The 17553-nt window shown below is 44.0% G+C and overlaps 1 protein-coding gene across 5 annotated transcripts in view; it reads right to left on the reverse strand.

Moving 5' to 3' along the window:
- GMPPA (GDP-mannose pyrophosphorylase A) overlaps positions 1 to 16559 on the reverse strand; it is a 42343-nt gene extending 25784 nt beyond the window's left edge. Inside the window, exons 1-10 of one of the 5 annotated variants that reach the window (XM_085879774.1) lie at positions 16483 to 16559; positions 5592 to 5689; positions 5362 to 5465; positions 5004 to 5193; positions 4825 to 4884; positions 4184 to 4314; positions 3608 to 3622; positions 2900 to 3052; positions 2308 to 2405; positions 2110 to 2156 (exon numbers count right to left, since the gene is read on the reverse strand). In XM_085879774.1, the coding sequence (XP_085735900.1) occupies positions 2110 to 2156; positions 2308 to 2405; positions 2900 to 3052; positions 3608 to 3622; positions 4184 to 4314; positions 4825 to 4884; positions 5004 to 5193; positions 5362 to 5465; positions 5592 to 5689; positions 16483 to 16528 (942 nt within the window). In that variant the 5' untranslated portion in view covers positions 16529 to 16559. Of the gene's footprint in view, positions 1 to 2109; positions 2157 to 2307; positions 2406 to 2899; positions 3053 to 3607; positions 3623 to 4183; positions 4315 to 4824; positions 4885 to 5003; positions 5194 to 5361; positions 5466 to 5591; positions 5690 to 16286; positions 16453 to 16482 lie in introns of those variants that run through there. The other 4 variants (XM_085879773.1, XM_085879777.1, XM_085879776.1 and 1 more) reach the window with 4 other exon arrangements.
- Between the last annotated feature and the right edge of the window lie 994 nt (positions 16560 to 17553).

The raw sequence follows: 17553 nt of genomic DNA on the forward strand, positions 1-17553 counted from the left end.
ACAGAGTGAGGGAGATTATTCCAAAGGCGGAAAAAAGAGAGGAATGAAAGAGTGAAGGTGAGCAATGATTCGTGATTTTGGTAGTTTTACCAGAGGGGGTTGTTGGCGGACATTGAGCGCCTTGTGGAAATATAGTGGGACAAATCGCAGACACAGCAGGGGGGGGGCGAGACCGGAGAGGAGACGGTAGAAGACAGAAAGACCACTGACCTGCCTGTGGTGAGAGAGTGAGAGGCCCAAAGACAGCCTCATCGCGGGAGATACTAATGATCCAAAATGCCTTGGTTTCCACAGCGTGAAGCGGAGAAAGGTGGGAGGCAGGAGCACCAGCCCAGAGGGGAGAGCAGTTCTCCATCAGGCTGTGGACGAAAGCTTTGTATGTGGTCAAGAGCTCAGGTGGGCTGAGGAAGGACTTTGCACGATGGAGGATTCCCAGTCAGCGACTGGCTTTGGAGGCCAGGTTGGAAATGTGGCTTTCCCACGAACGATCATGGTAGATAGTGAGACCCAGAAGCTTGAATGATAGGACTTCTTCCAATGGAGGTGAGAGGGCAGTGGAAGGAGGCAGCTTTGTGGATGTGAGGGGGGGGAACTTTGAGAAGGGTGAGTGAGGGGGGGGTGAATGGTGGGAGTAAGATGAGTGGGGAGAGTTGAGGGAGAAAGGTGAGGGGGGAGTTTTTAAGAAAGATGAGAGGGAGGCTTGGAGGGAGAAGATTGTGACGGTTACTTTGAGAAAGAGAGGTGAGAGGGGTGAGTTGGCACTGAAGTTGGAAAAAAGGAATGGTTGATAGAAAGCGAACATTCATTGCAAAGTGGGTTTTTAAAAAAATTTTAGTTCAGAAATGCGATTAAACACATTTATTGATGGATGCAATAAAGGCAAATTAAGAGAATAGAGAGAAGAAACACAAACATTTGGATTTTTTAGGTAAGGTATGAAGGAAAGGTCGAATTGAGAGTAGTCTGTGGAAATAGAAGAGGAGTAGTGCATTATGATACAGTAATGAGAACCACACGTGTGAAAGAGGAAGATGAAGCATTGTAAGAGATCGTTTTATTATTTTTTTATTATTACTATTATTATGATTATTTGAGAGTTTTCATCAGATTAGGTAATGGAAAGGTTGTAGAAAAAATTGTGAGGTAAATGGTGAATTTGGATCGGTAAACGCAAAGGGTGGAAACAGATCACGTGGTTACGGGAGAAGCACGTGGCTATGGGAGGTGTATAGTCAAAAATGAATTTATTTACTTTAAATAAAGATTGCGTAACATTCGGAAAAGGGAAGGTTGAAGTAAAATCGTGGAGGTGCATGGTGAATTAGGAACTGTAAACACAGAGTGAAGCTGCTGGGTCGTTGAAACGTATCAGGAAGAGGGTGGAGAGAGACACGTGGTTACAGGAGGTGTATAGATTGAAAGGATACAAGGAAAATTATTAATTTTTGATGTATTTTTGAAGAATAGGTAAGATTGAAGTTGGAAAAAATATTTTGTTTGACTTCTTCAAGCTCAAACTTCTTGCTATGTTTGAGCTTGTATCCAAGTTGCTCACCCCATGTGTCCTCCCCCTTCTCCTCCACATTCTTCCTCCAACTTTCACTCTATTATGTCCCTCTATCCTGCTATTGGTGTTTTCCTCCTCTTTTCACTAGGTTCTCCTTGTGCTGTTATGTTCTTGTCTGTTCTGTGTTCTAGCTCTTCCACGTGACTCAAATTTGGATAAAAAAAAAAACAAACAAAAGTGCCATGGAATGAGACGATCAGCTTAAATTTCATTGGATGGACATGAGGAACAACCTGAATCACCAAAATAAGCAGATGGGGAGATTAAATCACAGTTTGGGTTGCAGCACCACCACTTTGGTTAACGAGCATTCCAAGATTAATGTTTGTCATTACAGCACCACCCTCAATAAATACATGACACTATATCAAGTGGACACTGTCCCAAGCACCATTCCCCAACGAAGCTACACACCAGACAAGCCAATGAGAACTAAGTAACAAGGAGAGCATTTTATTGTGAGGGATGCAAAGTCGAGGGTTATGGAAGAGCTTGCTAGGCCATTTACGAGGTGCTGCACATAGTTGGATGATACAACTCACCAAAGCAGTAGGATCCACAGTGGCAGTCAGATGGATGTACACATTGCCTGAGAGCAAATGCCGAGCAGATGAAACCAAAGCATGAGCGAGAAAATGTTATTCCTATATATGGTGTATTCAATAATATAATACTTCAGAGAGCGGGAAGAATTGCACTTAAATGTGTCTGCATCGATTGTGTGAGGTGTCTTTTCTTACCGACGATACGTGGCTTGTTCTCCCCATTGGTGGCGAGTCTCTCTGGGTGAGTATCATGGTAAGAATTCAGATACAGGCGGCTGGCATATATTGCTGACCTGAAGGTTTAGAGGAAGCCGTATTGCTAATATAACTACTATACATTGGGTAAAAGACAAAATTGTTTCATGAACATGAGGAAGGAGTTGACAATGGTAAACAAACAGATACGATAGAGCATCAAGGTTTAACCAGTCGCAGATTCTCGTTCCCATGAGCATCACCAGATTCAGGTGAGGAAGTTGGGTGAATGCAAGGCTGCCAAAGCATTGTGCACAAAAATAAGTAAACATGAGAAACGACAATGAACACATTGAAAGAAAGGTATAATCTTACAGGTCAGCATGTTTATTGTTCCCCATTTGTACCCACAGCTTTGCTTCCTGTTTTTGGCTGTTACGTCCTGATCCGTTCAATGTGCGAGCTCAGCTTTTCCACAAGCCTCGACTATGTGTACAAAATAACATGCAACTGGTTTCTTTTATTTTGGAATGATCCATTTGAATTTCTTGCTTGATTACAGAGCTATACACCCCTTCATCGCCGCACTTACCCCGCAGACTTGATTTGGCTCCAGAAGCCGTTGGTCTCGTGCGCGTAGAGCCGGCCATGACCGGCCAGTGCAGCAAACACGTCCCTCTCGAGGTGGATCACCTCTGCACGCTGCCACCCGCCATTCCCTGTGCCATTTTGGTCATCCGATGAACTGAAAGCCGAAACCATGCAAATTGGATGTAAACAGGGAGATGGAAGGTGAGAAAGGAAGGCAAAGGGGGACCGACGTTTATAATACCTGAAGCATCGAAGAAGTTTCATAAGCAAAACAATCGATGTCACAATCTTGCATTATTTACAAGCCTAAAACTGGATCAATTTACCACTCTGCGCCACCTTCTACTATCAACACATGACAGATAAGGACACTGCACCGTCAAAGTGGCTGCAGGTTCACTGTGACTAACATCTCAATACCATTGCAGGAATCCAGGATTGATATGAACGAATGCAAACGTGCCACAAATGCACACAAAGTTGATAGCAAAGACAAAAAATAGATAGTGCGAACAGAAGTCAAGCAGAGTCACACAAGGTATTAACGACAACGAAATGGCAGTGACTGCATTATACCATCTGGCAGGTTAGCGAAGTGTAACAAAATAAATAAATAAATAAATGAATAAATAAAACCACATGGTTGTGCATGAGCAGAAGCAAAGTGCTATTTGGGTGTTAGAAACTGCGCCGTGACTCACGAACTTACCCAACAAAGCCCGAGCTAAGTTCATCACAAAGTGGGAGTGGAAGGGGAGAAGGGGTGGGTTAAGGAAGGGTCAAAAAACAAGGATGACTGGGATGGCCATGATGAGAAAACAACATATTGAAGAACACAAAAGATGATTATAAAGCATGTCAACAACAACAACAACAACAACAAAGCGTCACAAAGCAAAATCGACTTTGGACTCAAGACAAAAACCAAGAATATTAAATGTGGAGAAAGAAACACAAGGGAGGGGACAGCAACGTGAGGGAGGGGACAGCAATGCGAGGGAGGGGACAGAAACGCGAGGGAGAGGACAGAAACACGAGGGAGAGGACAGAAACACGAGGGAGAGGACAGAAACACGAGGGAGAGGACAGAAACACGAGGGAGAGGACAGAAACACGAGGGAGAGGACAGAAACACGAGGGAGAGGACAGAAACACGAGAGAGAAGCAGAAACATGACACACGTCAGAGGCACAGAAAGGGGATTTGAATCAGCCACAGGCCAAGAACAAAACTAAACAAAAATAAAAATGGTGAGCGACACAGGCAGGCATTACATGTGGCCCACCTGAGTAGCTCTTGCTGGTTGTTGTGGAATACTGTGGCAATGTCCTCAAAAATTTTGGGTGTGAACAGGTACACACCACAGTTGATGAGTTCACTCACAAATGTGCTTGGTTTCTCCACGTAATGTAGAACCTGCAGAAAGAAAATGTATGTCACAATTATTACATCAGGTACGAAGATCGACATTGTCTCAGGTGCAGAGTACGGCAATCCTTCACTTTGAGCACTTCCGCATTCGTACTTTAAATATGAATGAGTTCCAGAAATTTGAAAGATCATCATACAATTTTTATTGAACAGAACACTGGTGCTGCCAAAGCAGTTTCTCAGAAAGGGTTATGCTGGGTGGTTTGCCATTGCCTCAACAGCATTGTATTGTTTGTCCATGCTCTATCCTATTAAAAGCTGAACATCAAACAAGAAAAGCACGTACCATTTTTAAAGTCTTGGGGTTTGAATCACCGACCTCCCAGACTCAGAGTGGATGCTCTAACCATTACACCACCGAGTCTGGTTCATCACCCAAAAGACTTTCTCAAATGACCACAACAAACTCCCTTTCATTATCACCACTACTGGATACGTGGATGAAATTCCTTACCCAATGCCAATACATTCCAAAGCTACTGCCCGTTCACTCACTTCCTTTGAATGTGCATTTGCCACAATGCAACCGTAGTTCAAAGACTGTTTGCGATTTGCCTGCGGGAGAAGAGAAGAGGTGACACACGTGGCATGACGGGATTAGGTAATACAATGGGGGCAATGACCCTGTGCCCCACCAACTACAAGAGATGCAAGCCCAATCCCTCAACACGCACATTGGTGCACAAGATGGAGAATGTGTCTGGAGGGCGGTTTTCGGCAGCCTTCAGCATTTCCACGAGAGGAAAGTCTGCACAAACATCTCCATTGAGCACAAAGAACCATTTTGGGTTCCCAGCCATTATCTGATCCCGGAAATGGTACAGGCCGCCTCCCGTGCCAAGTCCGCTGTACTCCTGCAGGTATCTGCAACCAGGTATTAGAACTCCTACTCCATCATGAATCAATGCCACAAACTTTGGCATGTCATCAGAATGGTATTCATGCCGAGTTAGTTTACTTGGCATAGATATCATAAAGTTCAATTTGGATGACGCATGCCACAGAACCTTTTATCATGAACGTGGTACTGACCGTACTGAGATCCGGAACTGCTGTTGTGCATTTGAGACAAACTGATTTAAGACATCGCTGGGCTGGAAGAAACCTATTAGGAGGATCTCCTTCATCTCTGGAACCTTGTCAAATAAAACAACAAAGACACTCTTTCAGAAATTGTATCAAATGAGAATCAATTTCATTGATGATCAAAAAACTGGCAATTGGTACATGTTGACGATATGAACAATGAGGGGAGTTCACACCTTGCTGCAAGCCTCAATGTGATGCTGTATGATGGGAAACCCAGCCACAGGAAACAAAGGCTTTGGCAAGTCCAGAGAGAGGGGTCGAAAGCGTGTTCCTGTATGCAAAGCAAGTAGCAGTGTCAAACCGGAAAAACAAAACACGATGATGATCATGTCCCCAACATGATATACTCACAATGTACTGCACGCATCTTTGCCCTCATGTTCACTTTCACAATATTACAACTACTATCATCCCTCAACAATCCTCATGCTCACTTTCATTACATTATTATAAATCCCTCACCATCCTCATGCTTACCTTTCACAAAATTAATATTTCAATCCCTTATCTCCTCATTTTCACTTTACAAATATTTCAATCCATGACCGTCACACTCACTTTAATTACGCAACAATTACAATCTTACTTCAGATAAATATCACAATCCCTCACCCCTTCTTGTCAGGTAAAGACAGATCATATCAGATCTGTGATTTGCTACAGGTGCCTTGTAAACCTGTGCTAACTTGTTTCATGATTGGGTTGTCGGCGACTCAACCATCACCCCCAACAGGTTTCCAGGGGAGAAGGGTATACGGATATAGACACACAGCAGGATTAAAAACAAAACCTGTCAAAGGGTGGAGCTCCTTGTGAGCCAATGGCCATCCATATCTGGTGCTCAACCAAACTGCATCTGCGGACGTCCTCCTGCAGTGGGTAACGTTTTTATAGGAGGTTGGTGGCAGGATATGCACTGCAGCCAACGTAAAACACTTCATTCCACAAAACACACAAAAAACTCAAAGAAAACTGAAAACCCACTCCGTGGGAGTACCTCCAGGGCAGCTCACCGGATGACGAGATTGGGGCAAAGCCTTCTGAACCCCTACCCTGATGATAGGAGGAAAAACACAGGGTAACCTTCCTGGGTTGGATTGCGGTAGTGTATGTAGGAATGGTACTGAGGTGTCATCCACCAGACGGCGGTCTCCTTGGGTTAACCTGGAGCGGTCCCTTTGGATAGGTGCCTGGAATGTCCTATCCCAAAGAGAAGATGATCACCTGTCTATGCTATCATCTGAGCTCCAGCGTTTGGACATTGCAGCACTCTTAGGTTCGGAGACCGGATAGTGGCGAGATAAAGTGGGTGGTTACACCTACGACTGGTCTGGTCGCTTTGATGGTTAGAATGTCCATGGGGTTGCTGTGGCTGTGTCCAATAAGCTGACTCCAATGATAATTGAGGTAACACCGATCAACGAGCATATCATGTGACTGAGGATTCGTCACTCCTTGTGCGTCATTTCCATGGTCTCTTTATATGCTCCGACTGAGGAGAGTGATCACACTGTTAAGGACGCATTCCATGCCATGCTCAAGTCCGTGGTTGATCAATGCCCCTGACGAGATACTCTTCTAGTCTTGGGGGATTTCAATGCATCAACTGTCACTGATAGGGATGGCTATGAGGCATGTGTGGTTCCCCATAGTTCTGGAAATGTGAACCAGAATAGCACCAAGTTCCTGGACTTTGCAAGTAGTCGTTGACTTGGGTGGCTGGTTCATGACTTCAGCACCCACAGTCTCATCACTGGACTTGGTATTACAACGCTAGTGATGTGGAAAAGGAGATTGACCATGTGCTCGTTGATGGTCGCTGGAGGATGATTCAGAACTGCAGGGTCTACCAGAGTGCCCAGTTCCTCAATACTGACAACAGGCTTGTTGTAGCATATCTGAAGTTGCAGCTTAAATCCAAGAGAATGGGACCATCCCAGTCTAGGCTGGATGTTGACAAGCTCAGGGATAAGTAAGAGGGTAGCTGAGGAGTTTGCGAACAGACTGAGTGGGGATTTTGGGGGGTTTGGTGCTGTGCGGAATCCTGAAGAGTTCTGGAGTGCCTTGAAGACTACCATCCTTGATGTTGCCGGCAGATGTCTTGGAACCCACCATCAGGCGAAGAGGAATTTTGTCTCCCAAGGGACACTGAATACTGAATACCATTGAGCAGTTACAGGGTGAGACTTAATGGCAGAGCTGAGCTGTTCAGGGAGCTGAGACGCAAAACTGTACGTGCACTGAGGGCGGAATAGGAGGCCGATGTGCGTGGAATCTGTGAAGGGGTAGAACATCACCTGTGGATGAGTGATTCTCGTCCTGCTTACAAAGGAATTCATGCATTGCTTTCCTCAAAGCCCGCCCCTCGTTGTCTTGTAATTAGAGCGAGGTGGTGGGCTCTTGACAGAGGAATCTAAAGTGAAGGCTCGCTGGGCTGGTTACTTTGAGCGGCTGCACCAGGCTGATCCACCGGGTATTGACCTGGATGTCATGGAAAAACCCTCCAATCAACTGTGAACTACCTTCATTTGTGGAAATACAGACTGCAGTGAACCAATTGGAAGGTGGTAAAGCCCTGGGGATCTGTGACATCCATGCTGAACTTCTCAAGGTTGGTTGAAATGCTGTACTCATATCATTGCATGCAGTTCTGTGCTTTGTTTGGAGCACAGGCATCATCCCAACTGACTGGAAGAGAAGCCTCGTTGGTCCTCCATGGAAAGGGAATGGTGATCACCAGGAATGCAACAACGACTGAGGGGAGAAGCTGCTCTCAGTGGCGGGCAAGGACGTTGCTCAGATAATTCATCAAAGGGTTCGCCACCATCTGCATGAGCACCAGCACTCGGAGCAATCAGGCTTTCCACCAAAGAGGTCCACGATTGACCGTATCCTTGCTCTCCAGGTCCTCACCGAAACTAGATGAGAGTTTCAGCAGATGCTGCTCACAGCCTACATTGACTTCTGCAAAGCATTTGATTCAGTGAATCAGGATGCCCTCAGCAGGATTCCTGGTCTTTGCAGGGTGCCAACAAAGTTGATCAATCTGATTTCTGAACGCTATGAGGTGTGGTGGTTCCATCTCAGACTTATTTCCAGCTGTTACTGGAGTTTGTCAGGGGTGTGTATAGGCCCCAACACTCAAAGCTTTCATGGACTGGATTCTGGAGACGATGTCCGAGATCAAGCTCCGATGCAATGCTTGGGAATGTCAAGATCTCTGACCTTGATTTCACAGATTATGCAGTCATCCTTGCAGAGATGCTGGATATCCTTGAAGAGCCCTTAAGGTGCTGAATGAGGAATGAGGGCCACTGGGATAATGGGCTTTCTGGGTCAAAACGAAGATCCAGGCTTTCAACAACATCTTGGATGCTACCATCTTGTCTGTACCTGTTTGTGGGAAGGATGTTGACGTCACAGAGAGATTCACTTACCTAGGCAGTGATATTCATATCTCCGCATGTTGTGATCCAGAGGTTAATAGAAGTCTGGGTCGGGCCTGGGGAGTCATGGATTCACTGGATCATGGGGTGTGGTGCTGTTGGTACCTGTGCCGGAGTCTGAACATCTGAGTCTTCAAGTCCTTGGTGCTTCCAGTCTCAATCTACGGATGTTAGACTTGGACTCTGACCAAGGATCTGAAATGAAGACTCAACTCCATCAGTGCCAGGTCTCTTCAGAGAATCCTTGGCAATCGCTGGTCAGAAAGTGTGTCCAACGAGCGGTTGCTGAGATTCAAATGAGATTTTTTTTACCCGCATATTCCATGAGCGTCAGCTGCAGCTGTATGGACATGTGGCTCGATTTCCTGATGCTGATCCTGCTCACCAGATTCTTTCAGCAAGGGAGCCTCGTGAGTGGAGGAGGCCAATGTGATGACAACTTGCCTCGTAGTTGCAGCAGGTTGATCAGAATCTAAAGGAGATGGGGATGGGCCAGGCATCTGCCTGGGGGATGGCCAGACGGAGATCCATGGAGGACTAATTGAAAGTGGAAGCAGCGACGCACTGCTCCGGCGCATGCTCCCATACCTAACCTCTCCCTCATGTTTACTTACTTCAGATAAACATAACAATCCCTCAACCCTCATACTTACTTTTGACAAACATTACAACCCCTCAACCCTCATACTTACTTTAGATAAACATTACAATCCATCAACCCTCATACTTACTTACGTTAGAGAAACATTACAATCCCTCAAACCTCATACTAACTTAAGATAAACATTACAATCCCTCATAACTCATACTCACTTTGGATAAACATTACAATCCCTCAACACTCATACTTACTTTGGATAAACATTACAATCCCTCAACACTCATACATAATTTGGATAAACATTACAATCCCTCAACACTCATACTTCAGAGAGACATTACAATCCCTCAACCCTCATACTTACTTTAGATAAACATTACAATCCCTCAATCCTCATAAATACTTCAGATAAACATTACAATCCCTCAACCCTCATACTTACTTTGGATAAACATTACAATCTCTCAACACTCATACTAACTTTAGATAAACATTACAATCCCTCAACCCTCATACTTACTTTAGATAAACATTACAATCCCTCAATCCTCATAATTACTTTGGATAAACATTACAATCTCTCAACACTCATACTAACTTTAGATAAACATTACAATCCCTCAACCCTCATACTTACTTTGGATAAACATTACAATCCCTCAACACTCATACTTACTTTGGATAAACATTACAATCTCTCAACACTCATACTAACTTTAGATAAACATTACAATCCCTCAACCCTCATACTTACTTTGGATAAACATTACAATCCCTCAACACTCATACTAACTTTAGATAAACATTACAATCCATCAACCCTCATACTTACTTTGGATAAACATTACAATCTCTCAACACTCATACTAACTTTAGATAAACATTACAATCCCTCAACCCTCATACTTACTCTGGATAAACATTACAATCCCTCAACACTCATACTAACTTCAGATAAACATTACAATCCCTCAACCCTCATACATACTTTGGATAAACATTACAATCTCTCAACACTCATACTAACTTTAGATAAACATTACAATCCCTCAACCCTCATACTTACTTTGGATAAACATTACAATCCCTCAACACTCATACTAACTTTAGATAAACATTACAATCCATCAACCCTCATACTTCAGAGAGACATTACAATCCCTCAACCCTCATACTTACTTTCGATAAACATTACAATCCCATAACCCTCATACTAACTTTAGATAAACATTGCAATCCATCAACCCTCATATTTAATTACTTTATATAAACATTACAATCCCACAACCCTCATATTTAATTACTATATATAAACATTACAATCTCTCAACCCTCATATTTACTTTAGATAAACATTACAATCCCACAACCCTCATATTGAATTACTTTATATAAACATTACAATCCCACAACCCTCATACTAACTTTGGATAAACATTACAATCCGTCAACCGTCATACTTAATAACTTTATATAAACATTACAATCTCTCAACTCTCATATTTACTTTAGATAAACATTACAATCCCACAACCCTCATATTTAATTACATTATATAAACATTACAATCCCACAACCCTCATACGAACTTTAGATAAACATTACAATCCGTCAACCCTCATACTTAATTACTTTATATAAACATTACAATCCCATAACCGTCATACTAACTTTATATAAACATTACAATCCCACAACCCTCATACTTAATAACTTTATATAAACATTACAATCCCACAACCCTCATACTTAATTACTTTATATAAACATTACAATCCCTCAACCCTCATATTTACTTTATATAAACATTACAATCCCTCAACCCTCATATTTACTTTAGATAAACATTACAATCCCACAACCCTCATACTTAATTACTTTATATAAACATTACAATCCCATAACCCTCATACTAACTTTATATAAACATTACAATCCCACAACCCTCATACTTAATTACTTTATATAAACATTACAATCCCACAACCCTCATACTTAATTACTTTATATAAACATTACAATCCCTCAACCCTCATATTTACTTTATATAAACATTACAATCCCTCAACCCTCATATTTACTTTATATAAACATTACAATCCCACAACCCTCAAACTTAATTACTTTAGATAAACATTACAATCCCACAACCCTCATATTTACTTTATATAAACATTACAATCCCTCAACCTTCATGTTTACTTTAGATAAACATTACAATCCCACAACCCTCATACTTAATTACTTTAGATAAACATTACAATCCCACAACCCTCATACTTAATTACTTTATATAAACATTACAATCCCTCAACCCTCATATTTACTTTATATAAACATTACAATCCCTCAACCCTCATATTTACTTTATATAAACATTACAATCCCACAACCCTCAAACTTAATTACTTTAGATAAACATTACAATCCCACAACCCTCATATTTACTTTATATAAACATTACAATCCCTCAACGCTCATATTTACTTTAGATAAACATTACAATCCCACAACCCTCATACTTAATTACTTTATATAAACATTACAATCCCACAACCCTCATACTTAATTACTTTATATAAACATTACAATCCCTCAACCCTCATATTTACTTTATGTAAACATTACAATCCCACAACCTTCATGTTTACTTTAGATAAACATTACAATCCCACAACCCTCATACTTAATTACTTTATATAAACATTACAATCCCACAACCCTCATACTTAATTACTTTAGATAAACATTACAATCCCACAACCCTCATACTTAATTACTATATATAAACATTACAATCTCTCAACCCTCATATTTACTTGAGATAAACATTACAATCCCACAACCCTCATATTGAATTACTTTATATAAACATTACAATCCCACAACCCTCATACTAACTTTAGATAAACATTACAATCCCTCAACCCTCATACTTACTTTGGATAAACATTACAATCCCTCAACACTCATACTAACTTCAGATAAACATTACAATCCCTCAACCCTCATACATACTTTGGATAAACATTACAATCTCTCAACACTCATACTAACTTTAGATAAACATTACAATCCCTCAACCCTCATACTTACTTTGGATAAACATTACAATCCCTCAACACTCATACTAACTTCAGATAAACATTACAATCCCTCAACCCTCATACATACTTTGGATAAACATTACAATCTCTCAACACTCATACTAACTTTAGATAAACATTACAATCCCTCAACCCTCATACTTACTTTGGATAAACATTACAATCCCTCAACACTCATACTAACTTTAGATAAACATTACAATCCATCAACCCTCATACTTCAGAGAGACATTACAATCCCTCAACCCTCATACTTACTTTCGATAAACATTACAATCCCATAACCCTCATACTAACTTTAGATAAACATTGCAATCCATCAACCCTCATACTTAATTACTTTATATAAACATTACAATCCCACAACCCTCATACTTAATTACTATATATAAACATTACAATCTCTCAACCCTCATATTTACTTTAGATAAACATTACAATCCCACAACCCTCATATTGAATTACTTTATATAAACATTACAATCCCACAACCCTCATATTTAATTACTTTATATAAACATTACAATCCCACAACCCTCATACTAACTTTAGATAAACATTACAATCCGTCAACCCTCATACTTAATTACTTTATATAAACATTACAATCCCATAACCCTCATACTAACTTTATATAAACATTACAATCCCACAACCCTCATACTTAATTACTTTATATAAACATTACAATCCCACAACCCTCATACTTAATTACTTTATATAAACATTACAATCCCTCAACCCTCATATTTACTTTATATAAACATTACAATCCCTCAACCCTCATATTTACTTTATATAAACATTACAATCCCACAACCCTCAAACTTAATTACTTTAGATAAACATTACAATACCACAACCCTCATATTTACTTTATATAAACATTACAATCCCTCAACCTTCATGTTTACTTTAGATAAACATTACAATCCCACAACCCTCATACTTAATTACTTTATATAAACATTACAATCCCACAACCCTCATGTTTCCCTTTATGATTATTATAATCCCTCAGTCCAGGTAGACATCCAAGTTGTAATGTTCCACGAAGTTCGGTGCACGGCTCATCGTGCCCGTGCCCTTGTCCGTGCCCATGTCCGTGCCCGTGTCCGTGCCCGTATCCGTGCCCGTGACAGTGTCCGTATCGGTGCCCGTGTCCGTGTCCGTGCCCGTGACAGTGTCCGTATCGGTGCCCATGTCCGTATCGGTGCCAGTGACAGTGTCCGTATCGGTGCCCGTGTCCGTGTCCGTATCGGTGCCCATGTCCGTATCGGTGCCCATGTCCGTATCGGTGCCAGTGCCCGTATCTGTGTCAGTGTCCGTGCCCGTGACAGTGTAGGTATCGGTGCCCATGTCCGTATCGGTGCCCATGTCTGTATCGGTGCCCGTGTCAGTGTCCGTGCCCGTGACAGTGTCCGTGCCCGTGACAGTGTCCGTGTCCGTATCGGTGCCCGTGTCCGTATCCGTGCCCGTGTCCGTATCCGTGCCCGTGCCCGTATCCGTGCCCGTGTCCATGCCCGTATCTGTGCCCGTGTCCGTATCCGTGCCCGTATCCGTATCGGTGCCCGTATCCGTATCCGTGCCCGTATCCGTGCCCGTATCCGTGCGCGTGTCCGTGCCCGTATCGGTACCCGTGTCCGTGCCCGTATCCGTATCGGTGCCCGTATCGGTGCCCGTGTCCGTATCCGTGCCCATGCCCGTGTCCGTATCCATGCCCGTATCCGTGTCCGTGCCCATATCCGTATCCGTGTCCGTATCGGTGCCTGTGTCCATGCCCGTATCCGTGCCCGTGTCCGTATCGGTGCCCGTGTCCGTATCCATGCCTGTATCCGTATCCGTGCCCATATCCGTGCCCGTGTCCGTATCGGTGCCCGTATCCGTGTCCGTATCGGTGCCTGTGTCCATGCCCGTATCCGTGCCCGTGTCCGTATCGGTGCCCGTGTCCGTATCCGTGCCCGTATCCATGCCCGTATCGGTGCCCATGTCCGTATCAGTGCCCGTGTCCGTATCCGTGCCCGTGTCCGTATCCGTGCCCGTGTCCGTATCCGTGCCCGTGTCCGTATCGGTGCCCGTGTCCGTATCCGTGCCCGTGTCCGTATCCGTGCCCGTGTCCGTATCCGTATCGGTGCCCGTGTCCGTGTCCGTATCGGTGCCCGTGTCCGTATCCATGTCCATATCCGTATCCATGTCCGTATCCGTGCCAGTGTCCGTATCCGTGCCCGTGTCCGTATCCGTGCCAGTGTCCGTATCCGTGCCCGTGTCCGTATCCATGTCCGTATCCGTGCCAGTGTCCGTATCCGTGCCCGTGTCCGTGTCCGTGTCCGTGCCCGTATCCGTGCCCATGTCCGTATCCGTGCCCGTATCCGTGCCCGTATCCGTGTCTGTATCCATGTCCGTATCCGTGCCCGTATCCATGCCAGTGTCCGTGTCCGTATCCGTGTCCGTGCCCGTATCCGTGCCCGTGTCCGTATCCGTGCCCATATCCGTGCCCGTATCCGTGCCCGTGTCCGTATCCGTGCCCGTATCCGTGCCCGTATCCGTGTCCGTATCCGTGTCCGTATCCGTGCCCGTATCCGTGCCCGTGTCCGTATCCGTGTCCGTGCCCGTATCCGTGCCCGTATCCGTGCCCGTATCCGTGCGCGTGTCCGTGCCCGTATCGGTACCCGTGTCCGTGCCCGCATCCGTGCCCGTATCCGTATCGGTGCCCGTGTCCGTATCCGTGCCCGTGTCCGTATCGGTGCCCGTGTCCGTATCCGTGCCCGTGCCCGTGTCCGTATCCATGCCCGTATCCGTGTCCGTGCCCATATCCGTGCCCGTGTCCGTATCGGTGCCCGTATCCTTGTCCGTATCGGTGCCTGTGTCCATGCCCGTATCCGTGCCCGTGTCCGTATCGGTGCCCGTGTCCGTATCCATGCCTGTATCCGTGTCCGTGCCCATATCCGTGCCCGTGTCCGTATCCGTATCGGTGCCTGTGTCCATGCCCGTATCCGTGCCCGTGTCCGTATCGGTGCCCGTGTCCGTATCCGTGCCCGTATCCATGCCCGTATCGGTGCCCATGTCCGTATCAGTGCCCGTGTCCGTATCCGTGTCCGTATCCGTGCCCGTGTCCGTATCGGTGCCCGTGTCCGTGCCCGTGTCCGTGTCCGTATCCGTGCCAGTGTCCATATCCGTGCCCGTGTCCGTATCGGTGCCCGTGTCCGTATCCGTGCCCGTGTCCGTATCGGTGTCCGTGTCCGTATCCGTGCCAGTGTCCGTATCCGTGCCCGTGTCCGTATCGGTGCCCGTGTCCGTATCCATGTCCGTGTCCGTATCCGTATCCATGTCCGTATCCGTGCCAGTGTCCGTATCCGTGCCCGTGTCCGTATCCGTGCCAGTGTCCGTATCCGTGCCAGTGTCCGTATCCGTGCCCGTGTCCGTATCCGTGCCAGTGTCCGTATCCGTGCCCGTGTCCGTATCCGTGCCCGTATCCGTATCCGTGCCCGTATCCGTGCCCGTGTCCGTATCCGTGCCCCATTAAACACATTTCCCATCATTTCAGACAATATTCTCCACACGTCTCGTGTTGAGTGTGTATTTCATTTCAAATCTATTTGACCAAGGATTATAAACTTCCCTGCATTCCCCACTTATTCCGCCGATTGAACATTCCACGTCCATCTGACTTGCATGTCGGACACGTCCCGCTGTCCACGTCCGTTGTACATTCACCTTTTTGAGAACCCCCAATGAGAATGACCGATTTCACCATGTCCATGGCCATGGTGCAAAAAACCAGAAACCGACCAAGACACACACACACACACACAGCCGGTGAAACGTCCGCACATATACTCGGGACGACGTGGCTCTTCCTTCTTTACAATCAAACGTAAATCTGTTTCTACATTCCGAAAACATCACGTACTGGAATGTACTGAACAAACGGTGAGTAAAGTCTGCACAACCAACATGAAGAACCATAAAAAAAAACTTCAAACGGACGATGTACTACCGCGGACAACTGCGTCATGGCCGCTAGTCAGTGCACGAAAAAACATTACCCATTGTTTTGACGTTCTTTTCTTTTGTTTCATTTCAGGGAAGTTATCGATCGGTTTGCTGCACGGAATAAATTATACATTAACTTTTACAGTCAATATTATTTGAGAACAGTTAATTTCGAACACGTGGTCAATCTATCGACTGATATATATATATATATATATATATATATATATATATATATATATATATATATATATATATATATATATATATATATATATATATATATATATTTTTTTTCCTGTGGGATCAAACACAATCGGAGGGTTTGTACCATCTACCGAATCGCAAGGGAAATAGACGCAGGTGGAGGATATTCAGCCCATCATGTCTGCGCCCCATCAACACCCCACCGATTTTATCAACACGACAGAGTGAGTCATAAGTCCCAAGACACGGTTTTAACTGCTTATACAAGATTTGTTTATACCACGTGTTGATATTGTTTTCTTTATTTCTTCAGATAAAATAAATATCACATTAAACAACTAAAAAGATGTGGTGCAGAGCACGAAACTTGCAAGATACAAACCCTCTCCAAAGGTTGCCATGGATACATCAAATTGTCCGTTTCAATTAAGACCAAAATTGACAATCTTAATCAACGCTCAGGTCAATTCGGATGAAAATTGATTATTTTTTTTCAGATTGAAATTGATAGTTTTCGAAGTTTGACCTTGAATTGACCTTTGACCTTTTGTCCTCAAAAACTGGTTGGTTTCCCAATAGAGCGATGCGCTATGCAATTGCTGTTTAATTCCCAGGTTAATCAGATGATAATTGAGAATTTTTCGGATAAATATTGATGGTTTTTTAAGTTTGACCTCAAGTTGACCTTTGGCATTTTTACCTCAAAAATGGTTGCTCTCCCAATTCGGTGATGCAATATGCAAACCCTATTCAACTTTAAGTAAATCTGATTTAAAAAATG

This window comes from Eptatretus burgeri, chromosome 4, assembly GCF_056783735.1.
Source record: "Eptatretus burgeri isolate ZD-2024b chromosome 4, Ebu_testis_v1, whole genome shotgun sequence".
NCBI classification, from domain to species: Eukaryota; Metazoa; Chordata; class Myxini; order Myxiniformes; family Myxinidae; genus Eptatretus; species Eptatretus burgeri.